This window comes from Trachymyrmex cornetzi, unplaced genomic scaffold, assembly GCF_001594075.2.
Source record: "Trachymyrmex cornetzi isolate Tcor2-1 unplaced genomic scaffold, Tcor1.1 scaffold105, whole genome shotgun sequence".
NCBI lineage: Eukaryota > Metazoa > Arthropoda > Insecta > Hymenoptera > Formicidae > Trachymyrmex > Trachymyrmex cornetzi.
In genome coordinates, this window is record NW_017295598.1 from 201842 (window position 1) to 229482 (window position 27641).

At 31.4% G+C, this 27641-nt stretch overlaps 1 protein-coding gene across 2 annotated transcripts; it reads right to left on the reverse strand.

Moving 5' to 3' along the window:
- Positions 1-635: 635 nt before the first annotated feature.
- On the reverse strand, positions 636-26373 carry 5-HT2A (5-hydroxytryptamine receptor 2A). 2 transcript variants are annotated; one of them, XM_018504740.1, is made up of 8 exons: positions 26178-26373; positions 16547-16883; positions 15509-15800; positions 7368-7592; positions 4840-5179; positions 2688-2900; positions 2324-2620; positions 636-1043 (listed from the first exon to the last, which is right to left on the reverse strand). In XM_018504740.1, exons 1-8 carry the CDS (start codon positions 26222-26224, stop codon positions 800-802), a joined length of 1995 nt encoding a protein of 664 aa, XP_018360242.1. In that variant the 5' UTR covers positions 26225-26373; the 3' UTR covers positions 636-799. The 2 variants fall into 2 exon arrangements, with proteins under 2 accessions (XP_018360242.1, XP_018360253.1); XM_018504751.1 differs by having other exon boundaries at positions 16547-16966.
- Positions 26374-27641: the final 1268 nt, after the last annotated feature.

Sequence of the window (27641 nt, forward strand, 5' to 3'; positions counted from 1 at the left end):
CAATACTGTTTGTACGTTATTTCTCTTTTATAATAATAATAATATTCTATTCTTACAATTCTACTTCTTACAATTAATTACTCTAATGTTAGACTTTATAGCAATACAGATCTAATTCTGTTATAATTTGTTCCTTTTATTAAAAAATACAAAATATCTTTTTAATCTTTGCAAAGATAATTGCAAATATTTGTAGGCTTAATGAAGCTACAGATCTGAGTTTGATATACCGGGACACTCATAAACTTCTACACATAAAAAGAAGCTCGTGACTTTTGCTACATTTTTTACGTTAAGCAAAAAGATTGTTTTAGAAATCAAAATTAAGGAAAAAATGGATTTGTGGAAGAGAGAATAATTGAGCTCAAACTAAAATAATATTGTTGGTTTATTTTGTTTCGTACATAGATATTTAAACTCGATTTCTCTACAATAGATAGATATTAAGCAACTTTAAGAATTCGCAAAAAGAAAATTATTTGCGAATTATCTTTTTGATCGATAACACTGCACAACAAACTTAAAGCTTCCTTGTAACTTCTTGGTTGATGTTAATTAGTCAGAAAACTTAATTAATTAGGTGACTGCAGTCGACTTAAGGAAGCAGAATTAGAATCTCGAACCGAAATTTCGCGCATAGTTTCCAAGTAACAAGCAGAGGGTATCATAGTTACTTAAGCTAAAACAAACTTTATTTACATTCTATGTACATTAATTTTTCAATTAAGATTGTCTGTCTCTATAGAGAGGACAAAAATCATGTTGTGCAGCGTTGATCTCATGGATTATCTATGAAGATTTAATGATCGTCTTGATCGCGTTCGTGAATGAAGAAGGTGTCTTGATATAGAGAGCTTGGCGTTCGGTGCATCATTGTGACAAACGAGCTTCCCGACGCCGGCGTCGATGTAGGATTTGCTGTTGGTGTTAATAATGGTGTACCTTGAAGACTGATGGCCAATGGAAGAGCACCCGATGTGCACAGGCCCACCGCTCCCTTTCCGCTTCCAGTAACCGAGCGATATCTCGAAGGCCTCGTAGACCTAATAGAGTTATAATATTTTTATTAAATATACTTTCTTCCTTTGTTTTATGAAAGGAATTTATATATCTGACAGTTTCTGTTAGGTATATAAATTAGACCTTTATTAAATTTTCTGGTCAATTGGAGCTTATTTGTAGTTCAAAAAATCTGATTAGAGAAAATCAAAGATTTAAGCAGCATTTCTGAAAGTTGTATTATCGGAAAATATAGTTAATTGATATAATTAAATAATATTAAATCGAATTAAATTAATATTGCGTGTTAAGAATATAGAAAAATTTTCCAAGTAGTAAACAATCGTCATGACAATGTGTCACGTCGAATTTTATTCGTCACATATTTTCAAAGTTAACTTAAAAATGATGTATTTTTGATGGTTTTAAGTCACACAGATTAAAGACGTCATTATAGTCAAATAAACATTATTTTAACTCTCAAATGATGCAAATAAAATATTTTATCGATATTCCTTTTACTTTCTAAAGTTAGAATCATATAATGCTTTTTGCCTTGCAATTTCATGTTCTGTAACATGTAATTTCGTGTCTTCATATCTTCTGACATGCATGCTGCCTGGCATCCTACAAGCAGTTCAGTTCGCTGCGTAAACCTTCTAATGCGCAGTAGCGATTCCCATAGTGAATTGTACTATTTACAATGTACTATTGAGCAGCATGCATGACAGAAGATATGAAATTGTGTTTCACATGACTGTAGTTTCAGACAATATAATCAGAGCCTTATTTAAGATTGCGTATAAGTTTAAAATCATTGGATTATGTTTTAAAATATTAATTTTTCTCCAATAAATTTTCAAAATACACTTTTTGGATTAAATTTTTTAAAAAGAAATTTACAAATTTGAAGAAATTTTATTTTAGATTTATATTTAAAATATAATAGATATCTATAAAATATGTACTTATTAATTACTTATTACGTTTCTTTCCTGATATATTATGAAATATTAAATAAATATTTTATGAATATTTTGTAAAATTTAGAAAGGACATAAAATAGAATAGTAAAAAATGAATATTCCCTCTTTTGACGCGAAAATCGCTTACATGTATACTGTATAAAGTACACGATAAATTTAACGTTTATATATTGTCGTGATTGATGTAAAGTTTTTTTGACGTGTTAAAATTAATGTTAAATATATGTCACGTAATCGACGTTGTGACGTCAATGACCAATTGTGACGGAATGTTTTGACATGCATTAAAATACTAGTTACTATTCGGATTATATGAAGAGGAAGCATAATCGTGTTACCTCGAACACTTGCATTTCAATAAGCGAATAAACGCGGCTCGGAAAGTCTTGTTGAAAATAGTGTAGATGATCGGATTGATTGTCGAGGACACATAGCCCAGCCAGAGGAACGTATCCACTACGTGTCTTGGCACGGGACATTTGGGACACGCGGCGAAGAAAATGTTAAGTAGGAAGAACGGTGCCCAACACAGTACGAACGTGAAAAACACCAGTCCCAGGACTTTGCTGGCCTTCTGCTCAGTCGCGACCGCATTCGCTGCCAAGGATCTCTTTTTCGTTCGGCCCGCTAGAAACCTTGAAGAATGTCGATTTTCAAGGATGTGGAATTTTTAATGTCCAGATTCCTTGGAGAAATGGCTACCTGAGATTTAGCGTGGTCGGCGTAACGTTCAATTGCAGCTTCAGGGCCCTGAGGGTGAAATTCCGTGTTTCACGTGCGATGTTCTCCGGCGTTTGGGTCGTCTGATCCACTTTCGACTTGAGCCGAGGTCCTGCGGCGGGACTTCCGGCGCCATTCACTTCTGCTAACTTCAAATGCGGCAGAACCTTTCTCACACCTCCACATTTGTCGCTGCTTCAATAATTAAACGAAACTTTCTAAATCCCCTAGAAACTTTTGTTTCCATAGATTAAACGTTCCTTTATTATATATTACTTTATTTACAATTAATCTTTATTTAGGATTAAATTTTTTACATGACAATATAAAGATTGTTATTAATTAATATCAATAAAAAAAATATTGTGAGTGAATAGTTTCTCTATGTTATTATCTATTATTATTTTATTTAAAACAAATTCTTTTATAATAAAATAGTTTTATTTCCGTTACTAAGAATATTGTTTTGATTAAACTTAATTCTGAAAATCAACTATAAAGATCCAACAAAAATGGCGTTTTGATAAGATCAAACAGATTGTTTAGTTATTGATAATGCGTCCTCAATTTTTTTCATCAACACGTCAATTTTTAATCGTAAACTCTCAATAATCTGCGCACGAAACCAATACTGCCATGTTATTGCTGTTGCAAAATTAAAGATATAAAATAAACAATGTAGCTTTTATTTCCGTAAAATATTTCGTATTACATCACTGAAAAATATTTCGATTAAATCAATGAAAAGGCTCAACAAGAATAGCATTTTGTTGAGACCCAGCAAAAATTTTGATTATGATAACTAATTAAACCAACAAAAAGGCCTAACAAGAATGGCATTTTGATGAGACCAACCAGAAATTCTATTTGGTTTTATCAAAATTTTATCATTCTTGTTGGGTCTTCTTGTTGGTTTAATCCAAACATTTTTCTCACAATCAGTGATCTAATATAACGTATTTTACAGAAAACAAAACTACTCATTTCTTTTATTCTGCTATTTATTTTGCAATAGGCAATAACATGGCAATGTTGTTAGTTGTGCAGATTGTTGAAAGTTCACGATTAAAAATTGACACGTTAATGAAGAAAGTTGGGAACGTATTAATTCACGGTCTCGGACTAGCCATTGCGTTGCGACGCTTGATTTAAGATGCATAGACTCGTGGATCGTCGCTTCGCATTGATATCAGGGATGTTACATGTGCGATTTGCTTTGCATAAAATTGCGTTATAGAAACGCAGTTTGATGAATGATTAACATAAATAAAGTAGTGTTATACAGCTGCAAATATTTATTTTAATAATTATTTTAAAATTTATTTATTTAATAAACATACATATATTATGTAATTATATTAATCATACAAAATTTAACTTTAATTTCTTTCTAGAAATAATAAAAATATGAAGTATAATTGCGTTTAATTAACTTTTTAACATTTATTCTCTGTTTTAACATTTATTTCTGTGTAATTTTATTTTTACGTTAATTGTAATTAATTATAGATAATATCTGTGAGTGTACCTACATGCTAATTATATGTAATTCACAATTATTATGTAAATTTTACATTATAATTTAATTATATAAAACATCTGATATAAATAATGTGAAGCCATTTGCAAAAGTAGTTATTTCCATTAAAAATGTTTTTGGAAAAAGCGAAAAAGCTTGTACAATTTTTCTTATTTAAGTTATTAATAAGATCTTTTTTTGAAAAATTAAGAAAAGGTTTCATAAAAAAATAATAAATAAGAAGTTAGTTTAGTTAGAGAAAAGAGAGAAAAAGGGGGATTTAACTTTTTTTGCAATTTAACCCAGCTTTCTTCCTCGATTTTATTTATTGATATTAATCTTGAGTTAACTGCTTTTACATAACTTAAATTCTCAATTCATTAACACCAAGGAATCCAAAGATTCCAATATCTTTTTTGTTTTTTATTTTTGTCTTTTGCATTTTTTGGCTCATATATTTTAATTGTAATATAGAAGGTATTTCCAAACTTAATCGTCTAGCAGAAAAGGGATGATTTCTTCGGGAAAAAATAAAAAAAAAATAACGAAGGTTAAATCTTTCACACGAGATTTTATTTTGGAGAAAAGTAATTTTAAAAATAATGGAATTCTCACCTTTCGTTTTCTGCACTGCAGTCGGAAGTGCGAATCTGTCTTGCCAAGGCTGATGGTCGCACGGTGGTGGTTGCGGTTGCAGAACTGGACGATGACGCTGTCGATGATGTCGTTTTTGCGGACGCGTATCTGCCACCTAGCCGACGAAATTGATCGCCCTCCAGATTTTCAGCCGCGAATCGGGCTTTCTTGCGCAATAGTTGTACTGTCAGAACATAGGTTGCCACCATGACGATCATAGGAATGTAGAAGGCGATCAGGGAGCCGAATACGAAGAACGCTCGATTATTAATGACGCACACTCCCGGGCGTGGCATGATGTTCGAGGGATTAATTACGCCTGGAACAACAATCGTTGAGATCTCGTCACGCCTTGATTATTCTCGTCTCTAATTAGCTGTCGATTGAAGCTCTCGATTACCCGTCAAGCTTCTCGGGATCTCTCCCCTCGAATCGTCACCTTGTAATCGTTGTTTCACATTTTACGGAATATTTCAACGTAAATTGGAACAGATTTTATTTCAAGTGTTTGGAAATTATGATTAGATTTTCGGAAGGTTGTTTTAAAATGACAAGGATAGAGGAAGGGGGAGATTTTATGGAATACTATTTTCTTTTATTAAAATAACTTGGAATCACAGTAAATATTTATGTGACATATGATCACTTCTGATACAATTTTGTTAGTCATAGAATGATACCAATTGTACTGTTACAAAAAATTTAAGAGGGAAAAAAGATTGCAGTTATAGAATAGGAGGAAGAATATGGAATATATTAACTAGTATACAATATAACTTTAACCGTCAGATACATTTCGTTACCAAATTTACTTCAATTATATCATTTAAAAGCTACGTTCAAAGTCTTCAAGCCAGACTGAGTTACAAAATTAATATTACGTCTAAAAATTACGTAAATAGAGAGTAGGCGCATTTTAAAAACTGTCTACTACCTGTAAAACTGAAATGCAGTATTTATGACAACACAGTAAACATTAACAACCAGTGGCTATGTTATAACGTTTATAGGCAAACTGTGAAGAAATAATTTTGACGGTTGCTCTCAGAATGCAGCGTAAACTGTGTAAGATATCGTGATATTCCACACGCAACCTCCCATCTATTTCATAGCCATCTTCTTTCCTCTATACGTACATCAAAAAGAAATTATTTTCAAGAATAATTCAACCTCATCGCTAACTCGCGCAATCGAGCCTCTCTAACAAGCGAGCAAATGTGGAATTAGGAATATTCCGAGAAATTTGATATAATTCAACTAATTAGAATTTCTATTGGGCTATTTGCATTACAAGAGGTGAAAAAGAAGAAAGAGGTTAGTCTCTATTATCGATTAGGACGGCCATCGGAGTCTTGATAAATGTGTATCATGCCGATAAAGCATCGCGGCATCGTCACGCTTTTTCGCTCTTCATCTCGCGAGAATACAGTGAAAATTATCAGTTCATAAAAACGCGAAGTCCTCTATCGATCCGTCGAGGTATCGCTCGTATCTTTTCACCTTTACTTTGTCACAATTTGCGAAAATGTAATATAATCTAGTTTCCACACTGAAGAGAACTTAAATCCAGAATCGAAATGTTTGCAATTAACTTCGTTTGGTAAATACATTTTAATTGTTTGCGAATTATATTTTATCGCTTTATGAATATACAGTTATGCACATATATAATTTACGCATTAACGATCGCAGAGACTCATATATTTTACTTGTATTACAATAACGTATATTTATTTAATTTTATAAATAGGGAGATTCTTTTGGTACATTATTTACTGTTTGAAAATAGCAAACATTATCATATATATATATATAGAAATAAGTGTAATATCAAATGAAAAAAGAGAGGAAAGGTAAAGCAACTACTGCAATTACTGAAGTTATTAAATTATAATTTATACTTAAGTGGCAGGAAAATATCTATTAGGTCAGAAAATTCGTTCACTAATATGCATAATCGGTTTAGGATTTAAATTTTCCGTAAGAGGTACGATATATGCAGTTCCTCATAAAATAATATGTTCTTTCGAAGAGTTTTTGCCGAGAATATGAGATTTAATTTACTTGAAAATTTTAGAATGAACGCGCGCGCGCGCGATGTGACTTTACAAAGAAAAATCAGAGAGATCTAATAAAATTCCATTATTTATCACTTTTATAATGAAAATCCTTAATACAGTCCTTTTGTCATAAACGTTAACACAAAAGATAAACACAACGGACGATTTATCTTGGAATAGAATTACCCAGAATAAAGAGAATTGTATATTCTATGAATGTGAGCAAACATGAAACGGCAGTCACAGCTTCCGTTTCTCGAATACATTTCATCTCGGGAATTGTTTGCCAATTCTACGCGTTTTCATCGCACTCGCACTTACTCGTTTTATGAGAAACGTGCTGATCCATATTGGGGGCTTTCTACTACGGGGGTGGTCTCCGTAGATAGCCGCTGCTGATACGGAGGGGAGAGGGTGCAAGGGGTAAAGAGGAAAGAGATAATTTACCCAACATCGTGATGGAGCTGGAGACTAGCATGGCCAATAGCCAGACAGCGGCGATCTTGAAGCCCACCATTCGTTTCGTGGATGTGTGACGTGTCCTGAGCGGATTACGAATACCCAGGTAACGGCCCAGGGAGATGAAGCACATGTGCATTATACTCGCCGAGCACGCCAACACGTCGCACGTCACGTATACGTTGCACCACACCACGCCGAACGGCCAATACCCTGAAAATTCGAAAAGACGAGAAGCTAGGATGTCAGGTGTCGGGACGAAAAGGTGTCGTGTTATCTGATATAAACTATCTTAGGCTGTCTATTATTCAAGCTTCAAAATTGAAGAGCTTATTTCGAAATTCTCATACGCTCGTATATTTGGACAAGGAAGATTATGAAAAAGATAGCAATTTTATTATAGTTGTAATAATTTATATGGTAGTAATTAAGCTCTCTCGTTAAATTTAAATTCTCTCAAAGTATATACGTTTGATATTACGTGAAAAATAACATATCATATTACTTTTTTTATATTCTTAAAGTTTATATTTAAGGAAAAATATCATAAACTCTCACATGTATATATAATCTACATAAAGCAACGAATGTGATATAACAGCTTCCTTTTTCAACTTTTAGTCAGAAAACATTGATTAAAAAGTAGAGAGAAATTTAAACTGTATTCAAATTTCAGTCATATTTGAAATATGTATTAAAACATCGGACAAAATATCGAATAATTTATAATTAAAATAATATTTAAAGTTATTATAATAATTGGAATAATAATTGATTAAAGTTTATTTCTATTCTGTAATGTTCTACTTTTGTGGAAGACTTATAATTCAGCAATTTAGTTTGCATAAATTTTCTTTTTGTACAATAATTCTCCATCTATGAAAAATCGCAGAAAAAAGAATTAATAGTAAATTTTATGTAAATTTTTTTAGGCTACTTTTTTATTAAAATATGACAAGAAAGGATTAAGATGGAGATTTAAATGCTAAATTGTTTCGGGATCTTCGACTTTTGTTCGGTATTTTTCTAGATGTATTTTTTTCATAGAAATGATAACGAGAAAATAGGCTAGGGATAAGCCTCGAATTGCATACATAGAAACTTAACCATAGAACGCATGAAAAAATGCACGGGAACGTACGATGCGATGAATGGGCACATCAAACGACGTCAAATGTCGGAAATGCGTTACACAAACCGTCACTTTCCACACGTAAATTCTCCGAGCTGCCGATGTATTTTTATCGCTTCAAAGATTTGTGGAAACTTGAAGAGTCCGTTGGTACGTCTGGAACATTTTAGGGCTGTATTCATAGCTGTTTATGGTTTGATAAATGTTCACAATTTCGGAAGTCGGATCTGGACGCTTGCTCTTACTCCTTACGCGAATTTATCATCTTCTCGAGCGGTCTACGACTCAATGAGATTTATTGGTTATTTATTGATATTATCATTAATCATTTATTTATTTATTTTCTAATTAAAAGATGGGGCGAATAAATAAATAAATAAATAAATAAATATATACATATATATGTATGTAAATACATGTATTTTGATATTTCTTTATGTCTTGATTAAGTAAATTTACCTAAACATAATTTTATACTTCTCCACGCATTTAAAAAATTTATGAACATTTTATATGGTTTGAACTTTTCGCGAAATGAATCATATCACTTGATACTAATATTTGATTTTCGAATAATGTTTACTTAATAAAAGTCAAACCTGAAATTTTCCAAATGCAACGGAATGCAACATCTCGTATGCAGTTACTTGGTGTTATTCCAGGGATTACACAAACGTTGTACGATTAGACGATATGATGATGGATTGTTCAAACTAGATGCACCGGATCGTAAAATTACCGGATACCGAATATCGGAGATCCGGACAGAATGTAACATCGGATATCCGAAAAGGCAATTTTTTCGAGTCGGATATCCGACATTTTCTGGATATCCGACCGGATTCCGAGAAAGTGTCCTTAAAAAAAAATCGTCTATAGAGAAAAAAATTGTAATTTTGCAACGATGTATAAGATATTATAGCATCATAAATATAGATACTTATTTTTAAAACATTTATATAAGAAAAAAATTAACAATTCAATGATATCAAATTTCAACCGGATATATTCCTGGATACTAATGACATCCGATCGGCTATCCGATTGGTTGGATAGTAAAAAAATAGATAATACCGGGTACCGGATACTTTCCGGATATCCGGTGCATCCCTAGTTTAAACAGTAATTTTATCATTCTGTTTTACGATATTTCTCATTTTTATCGTATCAAATTTGTCATTACGTAAATTCTGATATTATAAGTATAGCTTAGAATGAGTAACATTTAAAGAGTTGAACAAGAATCGCGAATATTTTAAAGCATGGTTTCTTCTTTTAATTCACCGGCATGGATCCTAATCCAATTAAAATGATCAACTTAATCCGTCGTCTCTTAGTGTAGTGCGCTGCACTCATAGTGAGAATTAAGGCGAGAAGCGCAGAATTTCTGAGGACGCATAGTAACCCCAAAAATTTGCATAGTCGCATTATATTAAGATTTCCTCAGAGACTACGTTGCGAGGAATTTCATTAGTAACAGATTAAAGTACGGCGTGATGAGCAGACACATTGCAATAAAGATCTAAATACGCAAAGAAAAAACCGTGAAAAATAAAAGTAAAAATAAGAATAAATAAAATAAGAAAATCTGATTTCATAGAATATTCTAAAATTCTAATGTTGATATTCAAGGTGATACGGGTGACGCAGGATGGTGCAGATTTTCGATATAATATATGTTTAATATTTGATCAAAGACAGTTTGAATAGCGATTAAATTAAAATTATAAGTACATATCGTGAATTACATTTGAGTAACCTATTTGCAAAAGTATTTCCATTTGAAATGTTTTTTTCGTGAGAGCAAAAAATCTTGGAATTTTTTCATTTAAGTTATCGATACGATTTTCTTTTTGAAAAATTAAGAAAAATTTTATATATGTGACATGAGAAATAAAATTTCTGTTTATTAAACTACAATACACTTGGTTACTTTTACAGCTACGGAAAGGATTTAGCTGATTTTGAAACCAAAATATCAAAACAATTAAATCTTAAAGTACTACTAAAATTTGAGAGAGAGAGATAACTAAAAGCACAAACTTTAGAACAAAAAATAAAACATGAATAAAATTGAAATAAAAGTTGAAAGAAAATAAAAATTGAGGAGAAAGTTGGAATGCACGATAGATTCGTCTAAAGATTAAGTCCAATCATTAAAACCTTTGTGTCTCGATATTGTATATATTAATAATTCTATTGAGATAATTCATGAAGAGATGCTTCACAATTGTTATTGTCATTAATTCCGTGCATAGAGAATTTGTTCTCATTCTTTTATCAATTGGAGAAGTTAGCGACAAAAACTTTGTAGGCTTCCCCGGAAATACGCAAGAAAGAATTGGAATGCGAAAGAGAGTAGCCGATAGTTCGCGCGTGAAGGCGCGAATGCCGTTGAATACGAAATATTCGCATAGCTCCGAGGCGGCGAGTTTGCCAATTTTCAGCCACAAAGGCCCCGTTACGCGCCGATGCGCATTGCCGTAACAAGGTGCATACGCGTCGGGTTGCATCGCCACCACATACGTGCTGGTAATGCACTTCCTGCCGTTTTCGCGGCATATATTCGTGAAAATATGAAAATAAACGTTGCAAATGAACCGCAACTTAACGAATATAACGAGCGTGCTCAAAAAAGCTCCGAGTTTCACGCTTTCGATGATGAAAATCACGTTTGGTCTACCTGAGATATTGACGACACTGTTTCATCGCAATGGTTAATTAAACATCAAAATAAGAACACAATAATAATAATAATAATAATAATAAAATCGAGATAAATAATTATTGTAGAATAATTTTGAAAAGCATTTAATATTTATTGTTTTATAATTTTAAATGCTAACAACAAGTAATGCCCTTGACATTTTTCTGGCATTTATTATCTTACGTTTGTTCACTTATAAATAAACTAGATTAACTGTTGATAAAATCTTGATAATTATATGTATTATTTATATAAAGTCTGAAGATATATATATTGGAGATGAATTTCGGAACGATTTATGATGGATAAGCGTCATCGAAGATAATTGTAGGCTGTCATCGAGCCAAGGTAGATTGGACACTCGAAAGTACTTAATCGCCATACGGCGTGCTTCGTTGCTCGCAGCAATTTCAGTCGAAACGCGAATTAATTAGCGCCATCACGGCACCTCGTAATAGGATCAAGGATGCCGAGAATTATTAAATGTTATATCTCTAATTTTCTTTGTTTGCTACTTTTTAACGCTACCGTTTTATTTTCTATACATATATATATACCCGAGACATTTCAGCGTACAAAACAGACCAAATATTTTTTACGATATGGTTGTAAAATATGTTGGGCAAAGTAAAGAAATATCTATTGATAGGATAGAGTTAGAATTGAAGAGTTCCACGGTAAAACGTCGTTGTAAATGCTAAAATTGTGAAAATGCGTTTTATTGTGTGATTGGGTTATAAATGCAGTGTTTCTATCACATACTAATATTTAGAAAGTGCTGATACAAACGGAGAAAAATAGATAGTTCAACTCAAAATGTTGGAAGTTCAATTGGCAATTTTACTTGGACTTACAACGTTTTGAACTTTTAACAACTTTAACATGATTTTTTAAAAAATTAGAATCACTTAATTAAAAGGGTTTGCAAGTACTAATACTCATGTCTTTAGTCATTACGGTAATTTTTTAATAGAATTTTTAAAGTGGTGATTAAAAAAAATAAGTTTTTTTCTCTTGAAAAATTTAAAAAGTGGCATTTACAACATTTTATACATTTACTTTCGATTTTAGGATGTATTTTCAATAATTGCTGTATGATTATTTTGTATTTAACGTTTTTTAACTATTAAAGAATCACTAAACTTAACAAAATATTCTTGTATGATCAAAAATATACTTTGGATATTACAAACTTAAAAATTTTATTCATTGGTTTAAAGTTTCAAAAGAGGAAAAATTTCAGATCCAAATCTGTGTTACGAAATTCGAAAGTGCAAAAGTTTGAAAGTTTGATCTCTTTAATTTTAATAATATGAGAATTGTGTGTGTGTGTGTGTGTGTGTGTGTGTGTGACGTCTCCCACCCAAGGGATGTGAGAGACTTATGATATTTTTTTCTTATGCGCGCGGATACAACCCGAGGAAATATCGCGAATCTTGCGTACTGTGCAATATCGAGATATTGGAACTGCAAAATACGAGCACTTTCATTGCAACGGCATTAGACTCGACAATCTAAGAAGTTGAAGGAAGTTGGTATCTAGATACTTCAATAGAGTTTCATATTAATGACTTGATAGAATCGAATAGCTCGTGTCGTTACGGTCCAGGATTTTAAATTCTCAGGAGCTATATAGATACGCTGGAAATTACTCCTTTCAGGTCGCGGAGCAAAAGCTGTCTCGTTCGCGAGATAAACGAGCTGCGACGATGAATCCGCTAATGCCTCGCGTGTCGTCGGCGCGTTTCGCGTGAAGAATGGAGCACAAGCACGTGACGCGAAAACTCGCGGATGAAGTCGTTCCTCGACAATACCAGAGGCGAGGAGGGCGAGCCAACCGATTGTTCGCAGGACAAAAGATGTCATTTGTATTTTATTATAAACTAACCTGTTAAAGATCATTTTGAAACCGATAGTTTATTCTTGACTGATGAAATACTGAATGACAGTATGCTGCTCAAACATTTTAATAAATGTTTTTTTTTTGTAAAAAACGAACTAATTGTTTGCTAAATATATTTATCTATTAGGTGTTGATGCTTTTTATATTTGAACAAAAAAATGTTAATTAAATTTTAATTTAGTTTTTATGCAAAATAGAAAAAAATAAGGGAATACAAAACCTATACACTATAGCGAACAAATATTTAATCAGGATTAGAAATTGTGAGCAAGTTACATACACTATTCTACAACTATTGATTATGTAAGAAAGAGTGGGTGAAACAATCACAGAGTCTGTAAAAACAAGTAATACTATGCTAGTGGTCAAATAACACTTTGATTAACGTACAAACATTGGTTCTCATTGAGATACAAGTTCTGAGAGTTCAATATTATATTCTAAGCTTTGTGAAAGTATATAGAATAATTTGAGTTAATAAATATTTAATGTAAAATGTGGAAACAATTTTTCCTATTTTTTGTCTGTTTATTCTAAAAATTATTCCGTCTTGAAAAAGACTGACTCAATTTTCAATTTTTAAGAATGAGAATTTTATTCTTCAAAATGACATTTGCTCTAAAAGTTTAGAGAGAGAGAGAGCGCGCGCACACACACAAATACGTACGCAAGTTAACAATTCAACTCCAATCTGTAATACCACTTAAAAATTAATAATTAAATTTTGTAGGCGGTGATGCAGTTTTGAATTCAATTAATATTAATCACCGGACAATTTACGCGATTGTTAGGGAACTTTACGGTAGAGGACACGAGATCAAAATAGAGAGAGGAGGAGAGAGAAAGACCGTATAAACAGACCTTTCGCGCGCATCGTCTCTCGTTTCCACATTGTTCCACACTGTACCACGGTGTCTTAAGCTTCGGATTGTGTTACGAGCGTAATCTGATCGCGCGCGTCGCTACGCAGGTCCTTCTAAAATTCCGCTACGACGCGCCGCTAATATCCACTGTTCCACTGTGCACCCATTATTCTCGACACTCAGCGGAAAAGCAGCAGATACCCTTTTCTACTTTAAATATTCTTGTCTTTTCTCATCCCGTGCCGTTCTATATTTTTCTAGCATCTTAAAATACTCGAAAAGATATTTGAAAATATTTTTTATATGATATTTACTTGCTCCTTGATATACACACGTCTTATTTTATTAACCTTCTGACCGCCGGCATTTTTTCTTCTAGAAAAGTGATACTTGATCGAAAATTTCCATACAAGTGTCTCCCAACTAGTGGTAGATATATACCCATCACAGGTGCGCGCCTAAAGGCGTCATGCCGGCGGGCGGTGGTATAAGCGTATGCATCAATTTTCGGAAATTTTTTGCTCGAAAACGGTGCATTTTTGCGGAAAACTTGTAAGTGCCTTTTTTGTTCAGAATTTTGTGAAGTATACGAAAAAATTTTTGTTCTGAGAAAATTGAGTTTTTAATTTTTTTCCCGCAAATCGTCAATAGAAAATCTTGAACTTTTCGACTCGCACTGGACTAATCTGTGATTATTCATATGCAAAAATCGAAGATGTAAGTTTAATTAGATGACAGAATCGCATTCAGCACGCCAAAATATGCTATGAATGACAAATCTGATCAAAAATATATGATTTTAATTTTATGCGCCTAAATGCGCCATGCCGGCGGTCTGAAGGTTAAGGGATTATAAAAGTTCTACGCACGGAAGAAGACACCTCCAGTAAAATATTTACTGCTAATTGAGGATTAAAGATACGTAAGAAAACTTTTCATAAATCTTTAGAGATTTTGTGAGAAAATGACTCATAAAAAGTTATAAAAAATAATTTTATTAAAAGTTGTAAGTAAAAGACATCTTTTTAATACGCATTTAAAAAAAAATTACATATTGAATTTCACGGAAGTTTAAAAAATTCTTTTTTCTATCTTTTAAATTAATAAAACTTACAATTTTTCGAAAAATTTAGTTTTTCTGTTATTTCCAAAAAGAATTTTTTTAATTTATGTTAGAAATTTAATCGATGAAGTTACTATTTACGAAGAAATCCCACTGGAATAAAAAAAATATTTTTGATTTTCGACAAATTAAAAAATAATGTTTATCAAAAAATTATTCATAATTTTTGATAAAATAACTTTTGCACTTTGTTATTTGCATGCTCACAAAATCTCTAAGATTATGTTTATAAAAAGTCTTTTATGTATCCCTTGCTCTCAATTAATAGTAAATATTTTACTAGAAAGCATCTTTTTTGTGCGCAAAGGTTCTACGGCTGAAAATTAAAAGGACTCATCAAAGGGAGATAAAAATTGAAAAATAAAAGAGAGGCGAATTCATAAGGTCTTTTCATAACTCACCCAGAAAGCCAGGTATGGCACCCAGAGGCATGACGAAGAGGCTGACAAGAAGATCAGCCACGGCTAGTGATAGTAGAAAGTAGTTTGTGACATTGTGGAGTTTTCTATCCAGGCCCACTGCGAGACAAACCAATATATTTCCCAGTCCTCCGGCAACTATGAACACCGCCACGAATAAGAAACTCCAATCAAATCGACGTGTCTTTGCTCCCGTACTGTCGATCCTGGATCGGTGCGAGCAAGACACGGCAAGGTCCTCGGCAATTCTCCCGGCGGGCGAGCATTCCAAAATCTAAAACACCGGGATTATTTATCGTTACGTCTGAGATGGATGACTGAAATTTCCAAGATGTCAAAACGAAAAACGACAATTTTTAAGTGTCGTCTCGGATTTGAAATATCGTCCTTCGTCTTCGAAATGAAGATCTTTACATGTCACTCTTGGACGGAAATCGAATAACTTTATCGCTTCGAGGGAAAAACGTTCAAGTGAATAGATATAATTTGAAATGCGAAAAAGAAATCTTAAATAAAAAGTATATTTAAAATTTTTTTAATTTTGTAGATTTTTTATACTACTCGGCGTATAGTTTTATACTATAGTTTGCAATCAAATATTATATTTAACAATTTTTCTTGTTTTTAATGTATTTTAAATCAGAATTCTCGAAACTTCAAATTTTTATAAATTTCAAAATTTTACAACTTATTAAAAATGTTTTTCAATTCTTTATGATGTTTGGATCTTTAAGAGTTAATTAAAAAAAGAATTTTGAGAACTCTCTTATATGAAAAATTTTAATTAAAGAAATTCGATTTTTGAGATTATTATATTCTATCTTTTTATTGAATATTTTCTCTTATTTATTTAATTCTTTGAGTTTTGAAATCGTAAGATACTTATCTTCGGTAAGCTAATTTATCCTCGAGTGTCCTTTCTTATATTTTCAAACTCTCGTAAGTTGAGCTATGCGAATTTTAAATTCTCAACCTGGAAATTTTGATACTTTGATGTCTTTACTTTCTAAGAAAACTTACTTCCTCCTCGATGGATGTGACATTACAATTCCTGGTCGGTATCCTAGATAGAAAGACGCCCTCAATACTCTCGAGACCATTCAGGAGTAAGGACACATTGACGTTACAACTCGCATAATCGCAAGGTGTACAAAAAAGCGTCATCGAAGAAGCGGTGAATGTTCCTCTCTCGAGCGCTGTGCAAAGATGATCGAATCCGGCGGAAACGATGTCGCACTCTTCGGCACAACCCGAAAGAGTGTCGTTGCAGGACACCTGGTGCAGTAGCGTCGTCCAGTTATTGGCCCAAGATGTGAAATTGCCCTCCGAAGCCAGCATGACGACCCTCGATGGAGTCCTTGGGATTAAGACCTTCAGTCACGATCGATAACACGTGTGTGCGAAGTCTTTATGCCGATCTGAAGTATTTCTGAAGATAATCTGAAGAAATAACAAGACTTTTATATCCATAATCTCGTCATTCTCTTAAAATAAATTGAAAGTTTAAGAGAAATAATGTCGTTCCCTTCAACACTGCTAAAATATTAAGGCTTTTCGGAAAAGAGAAAAAATTGTTTTTGAATTTAATAGAAAATTATCGACTAATGAAATAATATTGTTTGCGATTAGAAGAGTATATTTTTAGATACATGATCAAATGTTCTTTTTATAATTTTAGTTTCATAATTATTAAAAAACCATTTTTTTTTAATTATGATGATTTTAATATTTTATGAAATTATAACAATGAGAAATTACAAATTAACAAAAAATTAATAAGTTTTTATAGACTCCTTAAATTAAAACAATTTAGAAAAAACATATAACATACAGTACAGGCAATAGGAGTCAACGCTGGTTATCAATTAGCGCAATTCTTCTTAATATTAAAAATATAAACCTTGGTTTTGAACGTTTCCACTCATGGTTTGAGTCTTTATCAACAATCTTTCTCCTTAGCGTAACGGTTGAAGTATTGCCGAGAGGGTAACCACTAGTTGAAATATTGTCCCACTGATTACATGATTTCATTTGATTTTATATGATTTTGTCTGATTACAAATAATTTTTTTCACTATATATGAAGTCATTCGATAAAATATACGATTTTATTTAATATTATACAATGATTTCTTATGATTGCATATGTAATTATCGGATTATACATAGAAATTTCATATGAATTTTATAACGATTTCAAGGACTCTATCCCATGATTACATTAAGTGGCTACTCCCTCGAATATTGCATAACAAAATAATATCTACGTTTTTCCTCTCAAAATTTAACCGTTAACTATTGTGAGGTAAGTAACATACTCACAAAATTAGAAAGCTGAGTGGCAATGAGAACTCAAGCTCACACAGTTGACGCTTCTACACTGAATAATAAATCTCTCTTATGTAATATTTTGTAACTCGTTAGTATGTTAAAATTTGACGATAATTTTGAACATACTAACGAGTTATAAAATGTTACATAAGAGAGATTTATTGTTCAGTGTAGAAGCGTCGACTGTGTGAGCTTGAGTTCTCATTGTCCCTCAGCTTTCTAACTTCGTGAGTTGTGACTTACCTCACAATAGTTAACGGTTCAATTTTGAGAGGAAAAACGTTGGAGATATTATTTTGTTATGCAATACTCCAACCATTGTGCTAGGGGGAAAGATTACTGATGAAGACTCAAACCATGAGTGGAAACGTTCAAAGTCAAGGTTTATATTTTTAATATTAAGAAGAATTGCGCTAATTGATAACTAGCGTTGACTCCTATTGCCTGTACTGTATGTTATATGTTTTTTAAATTATAACAAATTCAGGATTATATTTATCAAAAGTGGCATAATTCAAAATAATATCAAGAGTTTATATTTATCTATCTTAAACAGCTAAAAATAAATTAATTTAAAATAGAATATTTCTTCTTCGAACTTCTATTACCAAAACTGTCTTAACTCTAAATGTTCTCTGTAGAAGACTTTTCTTTTGATTTATAAAAATAACACAACTTAAAATATGTATACATTCTTGTAGAAAGTATTACGATCTCTTTGAAAACCTTAAGAACGACACAATTGACAGATGGACTATGAAGGTAAGTTAATTAATTTTTTATGATTGATAGACTAATCTTTATTTGATTCATAATGAATAAAAAATTTTATTAGTTGTGTTACTTTTGAAATAAGAACATGATATTAAATTAATCACGTAATTAAATTTTTGAGCGATTATTGCAAGAGTGTGGAATTTGATGAGAAAAACTGAAAATGAATTTCCTATTTCCTAGAGATACAGTTCTCCGCTGAGTTTACGCGGAAAGTTCATAATGATACAACGACATTTATAAATTTTAATTTAATTTATGTTTTTATAAGGATAAAAAAATTAAAATAAAATCTTTATAGATTTTAAAATAATAAGTATGAAGTATCATTTACTAAAATTAAGTCAACGCAAGCAGATGCAGGTTATTCGAGCGTAAAAAATATATTAATCGAATAAAATGAAATATTATGTAATTGTGTATATTAAAAATGATGGAAAAATATCCTAAATGCTGTATAATTTATTCTTTAAGAATATTGATAAAAAGCTAGGTAAGCTTAATTTTAGCGGATTAATTTTTCAGGGATATTGTCTTGTTTTATTCACTTTTTTGTTTAATTATCAGAGATCGGAATGGGCTTGTCATCGGTTTCTTTATCGTTAGAAGCTCACAGCGATTACAACGTCCACCAGAAAGGAAAGAAGAGCGACCATTTGCGCGTTGATTGCGGATAGAGTCTTACGAATAAAGTGCCGCTCTTTCACGACAAACAAAGGATCGGCTCGATGCCTGCTCGTAGACTATCGGGGACACCGATAAATGTGTAAGATCGGACGCGTGCGATCTGCGATCCGTTCGGATATTTCCACAGGCGGGTTACAAAAATGTCAGTCCCCTTCAGGGCCGCTATTTATTTGCCGGAACCCCACCGGTCGGATTAACTGACGTACACGATATCGACAGTCCGTGTTCTCTACCTCGCGACAATGCTGATCCCCGAACAAATTGCTACTTCGGTAAGCTTGCTTGTCAATGACGTGCTGGTGCATGTTATCCGGGTTCATTCGTTACGAATAGTAATAGAAAATCAAAACTGAATTTTCGATAGAAAGTAACTTCTTTTATCTTCTTTTTAATATCTTATGATTAATTTGATAATTGATTCCTTTTTCTAATAAATTGTAAACAATATCGAGAGAATTTTAAGTTTTTAAATGTCAGAATTTTAAAAGTTAAGAAAATTAAAAATAATAAAAAATATAATCTTATAAATCAAATTTTTTTTATTTAAATTTTTCGTACAAGTTTTCGAAATTTTTAAAATAACTCTTCATTATCTAAAAGATTGAAAAATTAAAAAAAATTTTAATATAGATTACGAAATTTTGAAATGTGTAAATTTGAAGTTTCAAGGATTTTGATTTTTTAATATTGTTAACAAAACTACGAAATTTGAAAAATTTTGAATATACTTTTTAAATCTATACATGTATATGAAGATGCCTTTCTGACAATGAGTCAATCACTGGTAGTTCGTATGTAAATGAATTTATTCGATAATTTCGTTATCAAACGTTTCGATCCTCGGATCCTTCGGATCCTTATCAATGTATATAATAACACAACATATCATTGTTCTTCCCGGAACGATGATAATGTTGAGATTAGAAAATTCGAAGTTATCGTGTGAAAAGACGGAACACATCCGTTTTTCACACGATAACTTCGAATTTTCTAATCTCAACATTATCATCGTTTCAAGAAGAACAATGATATGTTGTGGTATTATATACATTGATAAGGATCCGAAGGATCGAAACGTTTGGTAACGAAATTATCGAATAAATTCATTTACACACGAACTACCAGTGTTTGACTCGGAAAAGCATCTTCATATACATAGATTTATTCAACTGAGTCTAATTATACCATCTATATATATTTTTATACTTTTTAAGCCACAATAATAGTCTAGATTGAGCTCTCGAGATACTAAGACAGATATTAATTAAAGAATATACAAGCACATAAGAGCAATAATATCGCAGTAATTGGTGCGTTTGATTTTTTTTTTGACAATACTATATTTCACTTCTTACATGACAAATTGATCGAATGTTTCAGCTTCATAACCGCACCAAATGATATTTTATCGTTTCTGATACATTATTATAATGCTCTCAAGTGTGCAGTCAAGGAGTGCAGTGTGTAAGTTTTTTTAAGATTCACTATCTTCCTCACAACTGCCTATCGCTAATTCGTTATTTTCCTTTAGCGATCACTTAGCCCTATAGCTTTTTGAGAGTCAATCTTTTAAATTTGGAATTGAGAGACTTTTCTTACTGCACTCTGCGATTTGTCATGTAAGAAGTGAAATATACTATTGTCAAAAAAAAAATCAAACGCACCAATTACTGCGATATTACTGCTCTCAGTTGCCCGTATATTTTTTAATTAATGTTTATATTTTTTAAGATTTTTCTTTTGAATTTTAAATTATATCTATAGTCTCTTTTGAATTACTAACTTTGAATTACTCATAAATAATGTAGAGTGGATGACATATAGGGTAACTTCGGTATATACGCCGCATCTATCAAAACCTTAATTTATTAAGTATTATTTACTATGTTTATAGTAAACGAACTATAATATATCAGTAAAAACTTTGTACTGTCTACTGTTATAAAAAAAATGTTAGAAATCCGAAATATTTTTATTTCGTATTAAAAAATGAACTTTTTTAAATCCTTGCATTTTTGCCGTATATTCCATAGAGGTGGGATATACGGCTACTCATAGGAAGAGGGGAAATACTTACGGCTCATGAAAAATTTACAAATAATGCAAATAAATAAAACACATGATGATATATAATAATAACTTATAAAATGTGTTTAGAAAGTTTTATTAAGGAATAAGAATGATAAATATGTATATGAAGTAATAAATAATAATTACAATCTTCCTACACATATATTACAAGTGTTATGATATGAGGTACATATTTAATATAATGTGTTTATTGCATTTAGTGCACTGAATTCAATCTGCGCACTTTGTATGCTTTGGCCATAAATCCCGCTTGCTAAAAATGCCGTATATCCCAAACAAGTGGGATATACAAGACAACAAACTGAACAAAGAATACGAAAGCAAAGCACTTGTATTTTGCTGCACAACATGCTGTACTATTCCACTACACGTATGTATCACGAAATAACCACTAAGTCTTTTACACGCCCTATAGTAATCATTCTATGTAGATTATAATTTATGATGGTGTTACTTATTACAGTGACAAATCGATTCAACTCACAATAATTTCATTAATATTAATAGTAAGAAGCTGAAATTATAACACAATACTAATATAACTTAAAGGCATGTAACAGAGTAGTTGCGGGAAAATTACCCCCGCTTCTTCTATTTTTTCTGACTCTGCGGCGTAAATCCCGGTGCGGCGTATTTGCCGGAGTTACCCTATATATAAGTTATGTGAATATATATTACTCATAATTTACTTATATATCAATTGCTTAAATCTGTGATTAGTGATACTGATAATAAGCTTTATACCAAGGCATCTATTTTACAGTTCATTCATTTAGCCGAAGCGAAATTCACGCGTCGACTGGTATTTGTAATTAGTGTAATTAAAGCGGTTATCGCGAGTGTAGAATTTTACGAGCAAAACTAAAAACCGATTTTCTGTTCCCCGGATACGAAGATACAGCTCTCCGTTGAGTTTATGTGGAAAGTTGATAACGATATATTAATTCAGGGCATGAATAATAAAGTTGATACATTAAAGCCGTGATGGAATATTGCGACGCGCGCAAGAGTACTTGATCTATTTATATTTACGAAAGTTCGCTATTACAATATTCTACGTATAAAAATAAACATTATTCTTGCACGACCTGCATATAACATGTGTTACTTGCAAAGTCAAATACAATATATGTGCTGCCATATGTCATCTTGCTTATCTTAAATATGTATTTATGATATTCAATAATACGTACAGATATTTATAAGCTAGTATAAATTCATTGAGAAATTACATTAATGACAAGTATAATGAAATAATTAATTACTACTCACGTTGAAAGAAATAAATGAGAGAAAAAAGAAATAAAAGAAGAGGAGATAAGTGTATTCGCCGGATAATTGTGACACATTTTGATGAAGGTTACACTTTTATTGCTAAACACACAGTAAGAAATATTTCGTATTCGTGTTGGAAACCATCTACTCAAATCCTTGTCAAAATTTTGTTTTGAAATTTTTAACATATTGTTAATTTAATATTGTGATTAATTTAAATAGTTTGTGTTAAATTGGTATTTAACATTTCTTAGTGTCAAAATAACACAATTACACAAGTACGTGAATAAATGAGTAACGTATCATAAATGTTAATTTTGCTGAAAAAAATACTTTTACGTTTTGTTTATAAACTGTGTTAGTATTTTTTGTATTTATTCTTTTATATAATATTTGTATAACCTAGCCTATATTCATTTTGGGTTCACTCAAATTGATACATAAATGTGGACTGTTTAGGACATGTGTTAAATTTAATACAAATTTTCCAACGATACATTGGAAAATGCTAGAAAAGTTGTTTACTGCACGGCTGTCGCCCATCGTGATTCGCAATTTCGGAGCTTAATTCCAAAATTGCATTCGGGTTGCATTTTTCGATTTTGCAAGAAGCTGAGGCGCGAAGCCTAAGTGACTTGATCCGCGAAAGTGCATCAACAGGGTTGAAGTGAACCGTGCCAGCACCGATGTGCTCGCACCAAAACGAGCATGGGTTAACACGCGTTCGAGAACGGGACCGATGGAAGAGAATGGGAGAGATGCGGATGTAATTTATTAGCAGTCCCGCGTGGAAAGTGATACGGCTTTACAATGACTACTGACACTTTTAAGGCCAATGACAGTGCGAGTCATCGAAACAATTACTATATCGGAGTACCTAAAGACGAAGAAGGTACTATTAGAGTTCTGTAATATGTGCAGGCCAATTCATTAATAGATTATTGTCTTCTCGTTAAACATTGTTAGACATGAAAGGATCCCTCGAAATAAGGATCACATTTTGTTATTTTTAACTTCCATGTGTTAAAATGTAAATCAATTCACTTCTGTGGAGATATATCGATTTGTTTATTTCAAAATAAACCACATCCATATTAATGTATGCACTTAAATAATAAACTAAATTTGAATCAAATTTAATACATTTTCTTGAGTGAAATTGTTTAACTCAATTTTTTTAGTTAAATTATATAGTAACATATTGAGTAGGAGCAGTCCAAAAAAAAAAAAGTTACAGAAATAATTAAAAATAATTCAAACTGAGTATAAGTTTAATAGTGAAATATAATAGTAAAGAAGGTTTGCACTCGTAATTGTCTGCTCATTAACATTCTTGAACAGCTACAACATTACTATGTAATTACTGTGTAACTAAACGAAGTTTGCTTTGCATTGAGATAAATTTTCTTCTTTATTTGGAGCACGATCGTGCGCTCTGTAAGCTTGTCGTCCATTAAAGCATTCAAGTCAGAAGCACATGAATGTTAAAATATAAAAATATACTTAATGTACAAAAGTTATACGATAATTTTATATTTATGAAATCCAACACAAGATGATTAAAACCACATCTGATAATCGCCGCTTTGCTTCTTTTTGTTTTATAATTGTTATAATTTTACACTCTAAAAAAATTACATGTAGAATTATAATAATTAAAGTAGATAATTTTATATATATATATATTTTCATTATAAATTTAATAATTTTTTACACATATTTATGCAATTCTATATATTCTTTTACGGCATATTAAAGTTTATTAATCAACTAGAATGAATATATCTAGTAATTTTTTCTTTGTCGTGACAAAAGGATATTTATTTTGATTTTTTAAATTCGTCACAAATGTCGATTGATTGAAATTTTCGATATCTCTCTCTCTCTCTCTCTCTCTCTCTCAATTGTGACGAAAAATATTTATTTCTCCCATAATTTCTACAAAAGACATTTTTATTACGTTAATAAAGTTTGACTAGTCGCAGTTATACTATCGATAAATATTCATATAATATAACATTTCTTGCGAATTTATTATTATAAAATTTATAAAAAAGCGACGAATTTTTTATTATAACTGACCAATCATAATTTATAAAATAGTATTCAAGACAAAAATTCCTTGGCTTAGAATTATAAATGTGTTATATTTTTAACTTTAGGATTCCTCGATTCTTAAATATATAATAACATTTGTCTTTAATAATATACGCAGAGTTCTGATAATCGATCCTTTCGGCAGAATGACGCAAATTAATCGTGATGTTTCATGTTAATTTTTCCGAAAGAGAGAGAAAGAACGGATCCCGGAGAAAAGGTCGACAGTAATACAGTTATTTCCGCTTTCCATGAACAGAAAGCCGGAAATTATGACTTTTTACCATGTATTATTGCAAATTCAAGCTTATAGCTGTATTTGTTGTGTGTCCATACATTTCCTTTATTAAACAGAAAATGCGACGTAATGCGCATTAACAGGTATTAATAATCAAATATATTACATTGAAATTCATTAAAATACAAAATAAAGAAAAATAAAGACTAAGGTAGATTTATATAAAGTGAAACAAAATGAAAAATAGTAACGATAAACGATCAAATGGATAATATTCTTTATTATTATGTATAAGAAGCGCTAGAAATGGATTAGAGAGGACATAAAGGTGATTGAATTATTTCCTGCTTAAAAAAATAAGACGATATTAAAGCAACAGGTCTCAGGTTGTCGTATACGATTCAGCTAATAAAATGTCGAACTTTCGCCGAAAGTAAACGGCTTACGGGAAGGCTCGAGGCATGCCTCGACATTGCAACGAGATCAATAGCTACATCTCCCTGATAAAGGGATCGCGAGATTAATGAGTCTCGCGCGTAGATGCGACTAATCGAATTGCATCTACATAAATGACGGCACTTAAAATTCGCGCTCCAACGACAATAACTTTTTTCTTCGCAACTTAATGACGTATGCTTAATGTATCCCAAATTCTTTTAACCCTTCAATGGATTTTATTATGACATTTTCGATCTTAGAGCCTCAGTTTCGCTTTAAGATTGAATGAAAATTCTAATGACAGTTTAAATAATAATTCCAAGAATAAATATAAAAAATGTACTTTGTGATATATGTATAATAATTATATTCAGTGAAATATCTGAAATAGAAATACAATTAAGATTTTAGAGATATACATTCAAATATTATATTTTTGATAAAAAAGATTGTAAATTCAATATATATTTTTTTTCTTCTAAGAATCAAAGAATTTAAAAAAAAATTATGTATTTTAAATCCATAAGATCTCTGTCAAGGAATTTGTGAACTGAAAAGAAATTGTCCTAAAATATTGTTATATTTTTATTGTTCCTTTTTTTATTTGACAAGATTGCGACGAAGTAAATAAATCAGTTCTGCAACGAACAATATCTGTGAACCAATCCTGAAAGAAAATAGTATATATTGTATTCGGTCGATTTTTATGATTGCACTTACTTTTTCAATTTCTGTAGCTCGCGTTTCGACGCCATTGATGCTCTCATTTCGTCGTCGGTACAGTTTGTTCATTGTCTGAACCTCAGACACAGTCGAGACACTTCTTACTTTCTTTACTTGGAATTTTCACTCGTATTTCACAAATCGAGATTGTTTTCTTTCTTCAAATTTACGGACACTCACGGGAGACGATAAAGATAAATATTTATTTACTTGTATACGAGCTATTATTTCCATCCTCTTCCCGAAATTTTATAACATTGATAAAATATGATTTATTAAATGTTAGACGTTTATAAAAGAAATCCATTTATGAAGTCATCTCTCGCAAATTCTCTGAGGGACTTTGAGTGACAATTTTCGCCGAAAGTGTCAAATAGGAAAGCCATCAAAGGTCAAATGAGTTTATGTGGTGAATTTTCTCTAACGTTACCTAAAAAATATTTTTGTTTTAATTCTTCAATTGCAAATTTTTTAGCAAGTACGGGGTTAATACGTCTATGATAAAAAATTAAGAAAATAAATAATACGGCATATACTAAATAATTAAAATAAATTGAAACGACATTGAAAGGATTTGTGTAAATAATAAATTTTTTTGGAAATACTGCCTAAATTTTAGAAATTTAATATTTAATAAACTTATCGTGCGCTATTTAAGAACTTTATTACAGAAAGTTATTTTATTATTTTAAAAAATTGTTTTATTTTATTCATAACTGCTTTCTTTATTGATATTATGCCAATTTATGTATTATACAATTAAAGATTGATGAATAAATTTTTAAAAAGATATTTATTGAAATTTATAATTGAAGGATTAATTGCCAGCGTAATTCAATTTATACATGATATTAAGAGTATCTCTCGCTAAGAAACTGATTTGAATTTCAGTGTCGCATTTCATCTTCTAGCTCACGAAACTATGAATCTATATTGTATGATATCGCGGCTCTTCGATATCCAAAATGAATTCGGCCGATCGGATTTATTAAATCTCGTGGTTCGCTCGATATTTGAATAGCAAAGTAGCGCGATTCTACCGACTTTTTATGCGCGACAGCTCGAAAAGCTCGGAGTACGAACGAATCTCGATGAACGAGGTTGTTAATCACAGAAATCGAAACATATTAAATTGAACTTTGTATTCTATCTACCTCGCAATATTTATGAAGATCTGTATAAAACTTATTAGTGATTAAATTAATTGGTACGGTTCAATTAATTTAATAATTACAATGGTAACTACTTGTTGAGAATGTGATATAAATTTATTTTTTATGTATAACTAGTTAAATAAGAATAGTATATATCATTTCTTATTCGCAGTGTGAAAGTCCCATTATGTTTTATAGCATAAAAATTCAGAAAATTTGCGAGTTTGATGAATTTAAGCGTGAGAATGAAAAGCATTTGATGGAAGACTCATCTTATGCACTTATTGTGCAAATAATGTCGATGAAA

Excerpts from the sequence above, each read along its gene's own strand:
- 5-HT2A (XM_018504740.1), bottom strand. The coding sequence starts at position 26,224 with ATGAGAGCATCAATGGCGTCGAAACGCGAGCTACAGAAATTGAAAAA. Across the intron at positions 2,901-4,839 it reads TGCAGTGCAGAAAACGAAAG|CAGCGACAAATGTGGAGGTG; the intron begins GTGAGAATTCCA and ends TAATTATTGAAG. Across the intron at positions 2,621-2,687 it reads CCGACCACGCTAAATCTCAG|GTTTCTAGCGGGCCGAACGA; the intron begins GTAGCCATTTCT and ends ACATTCTTCAAG.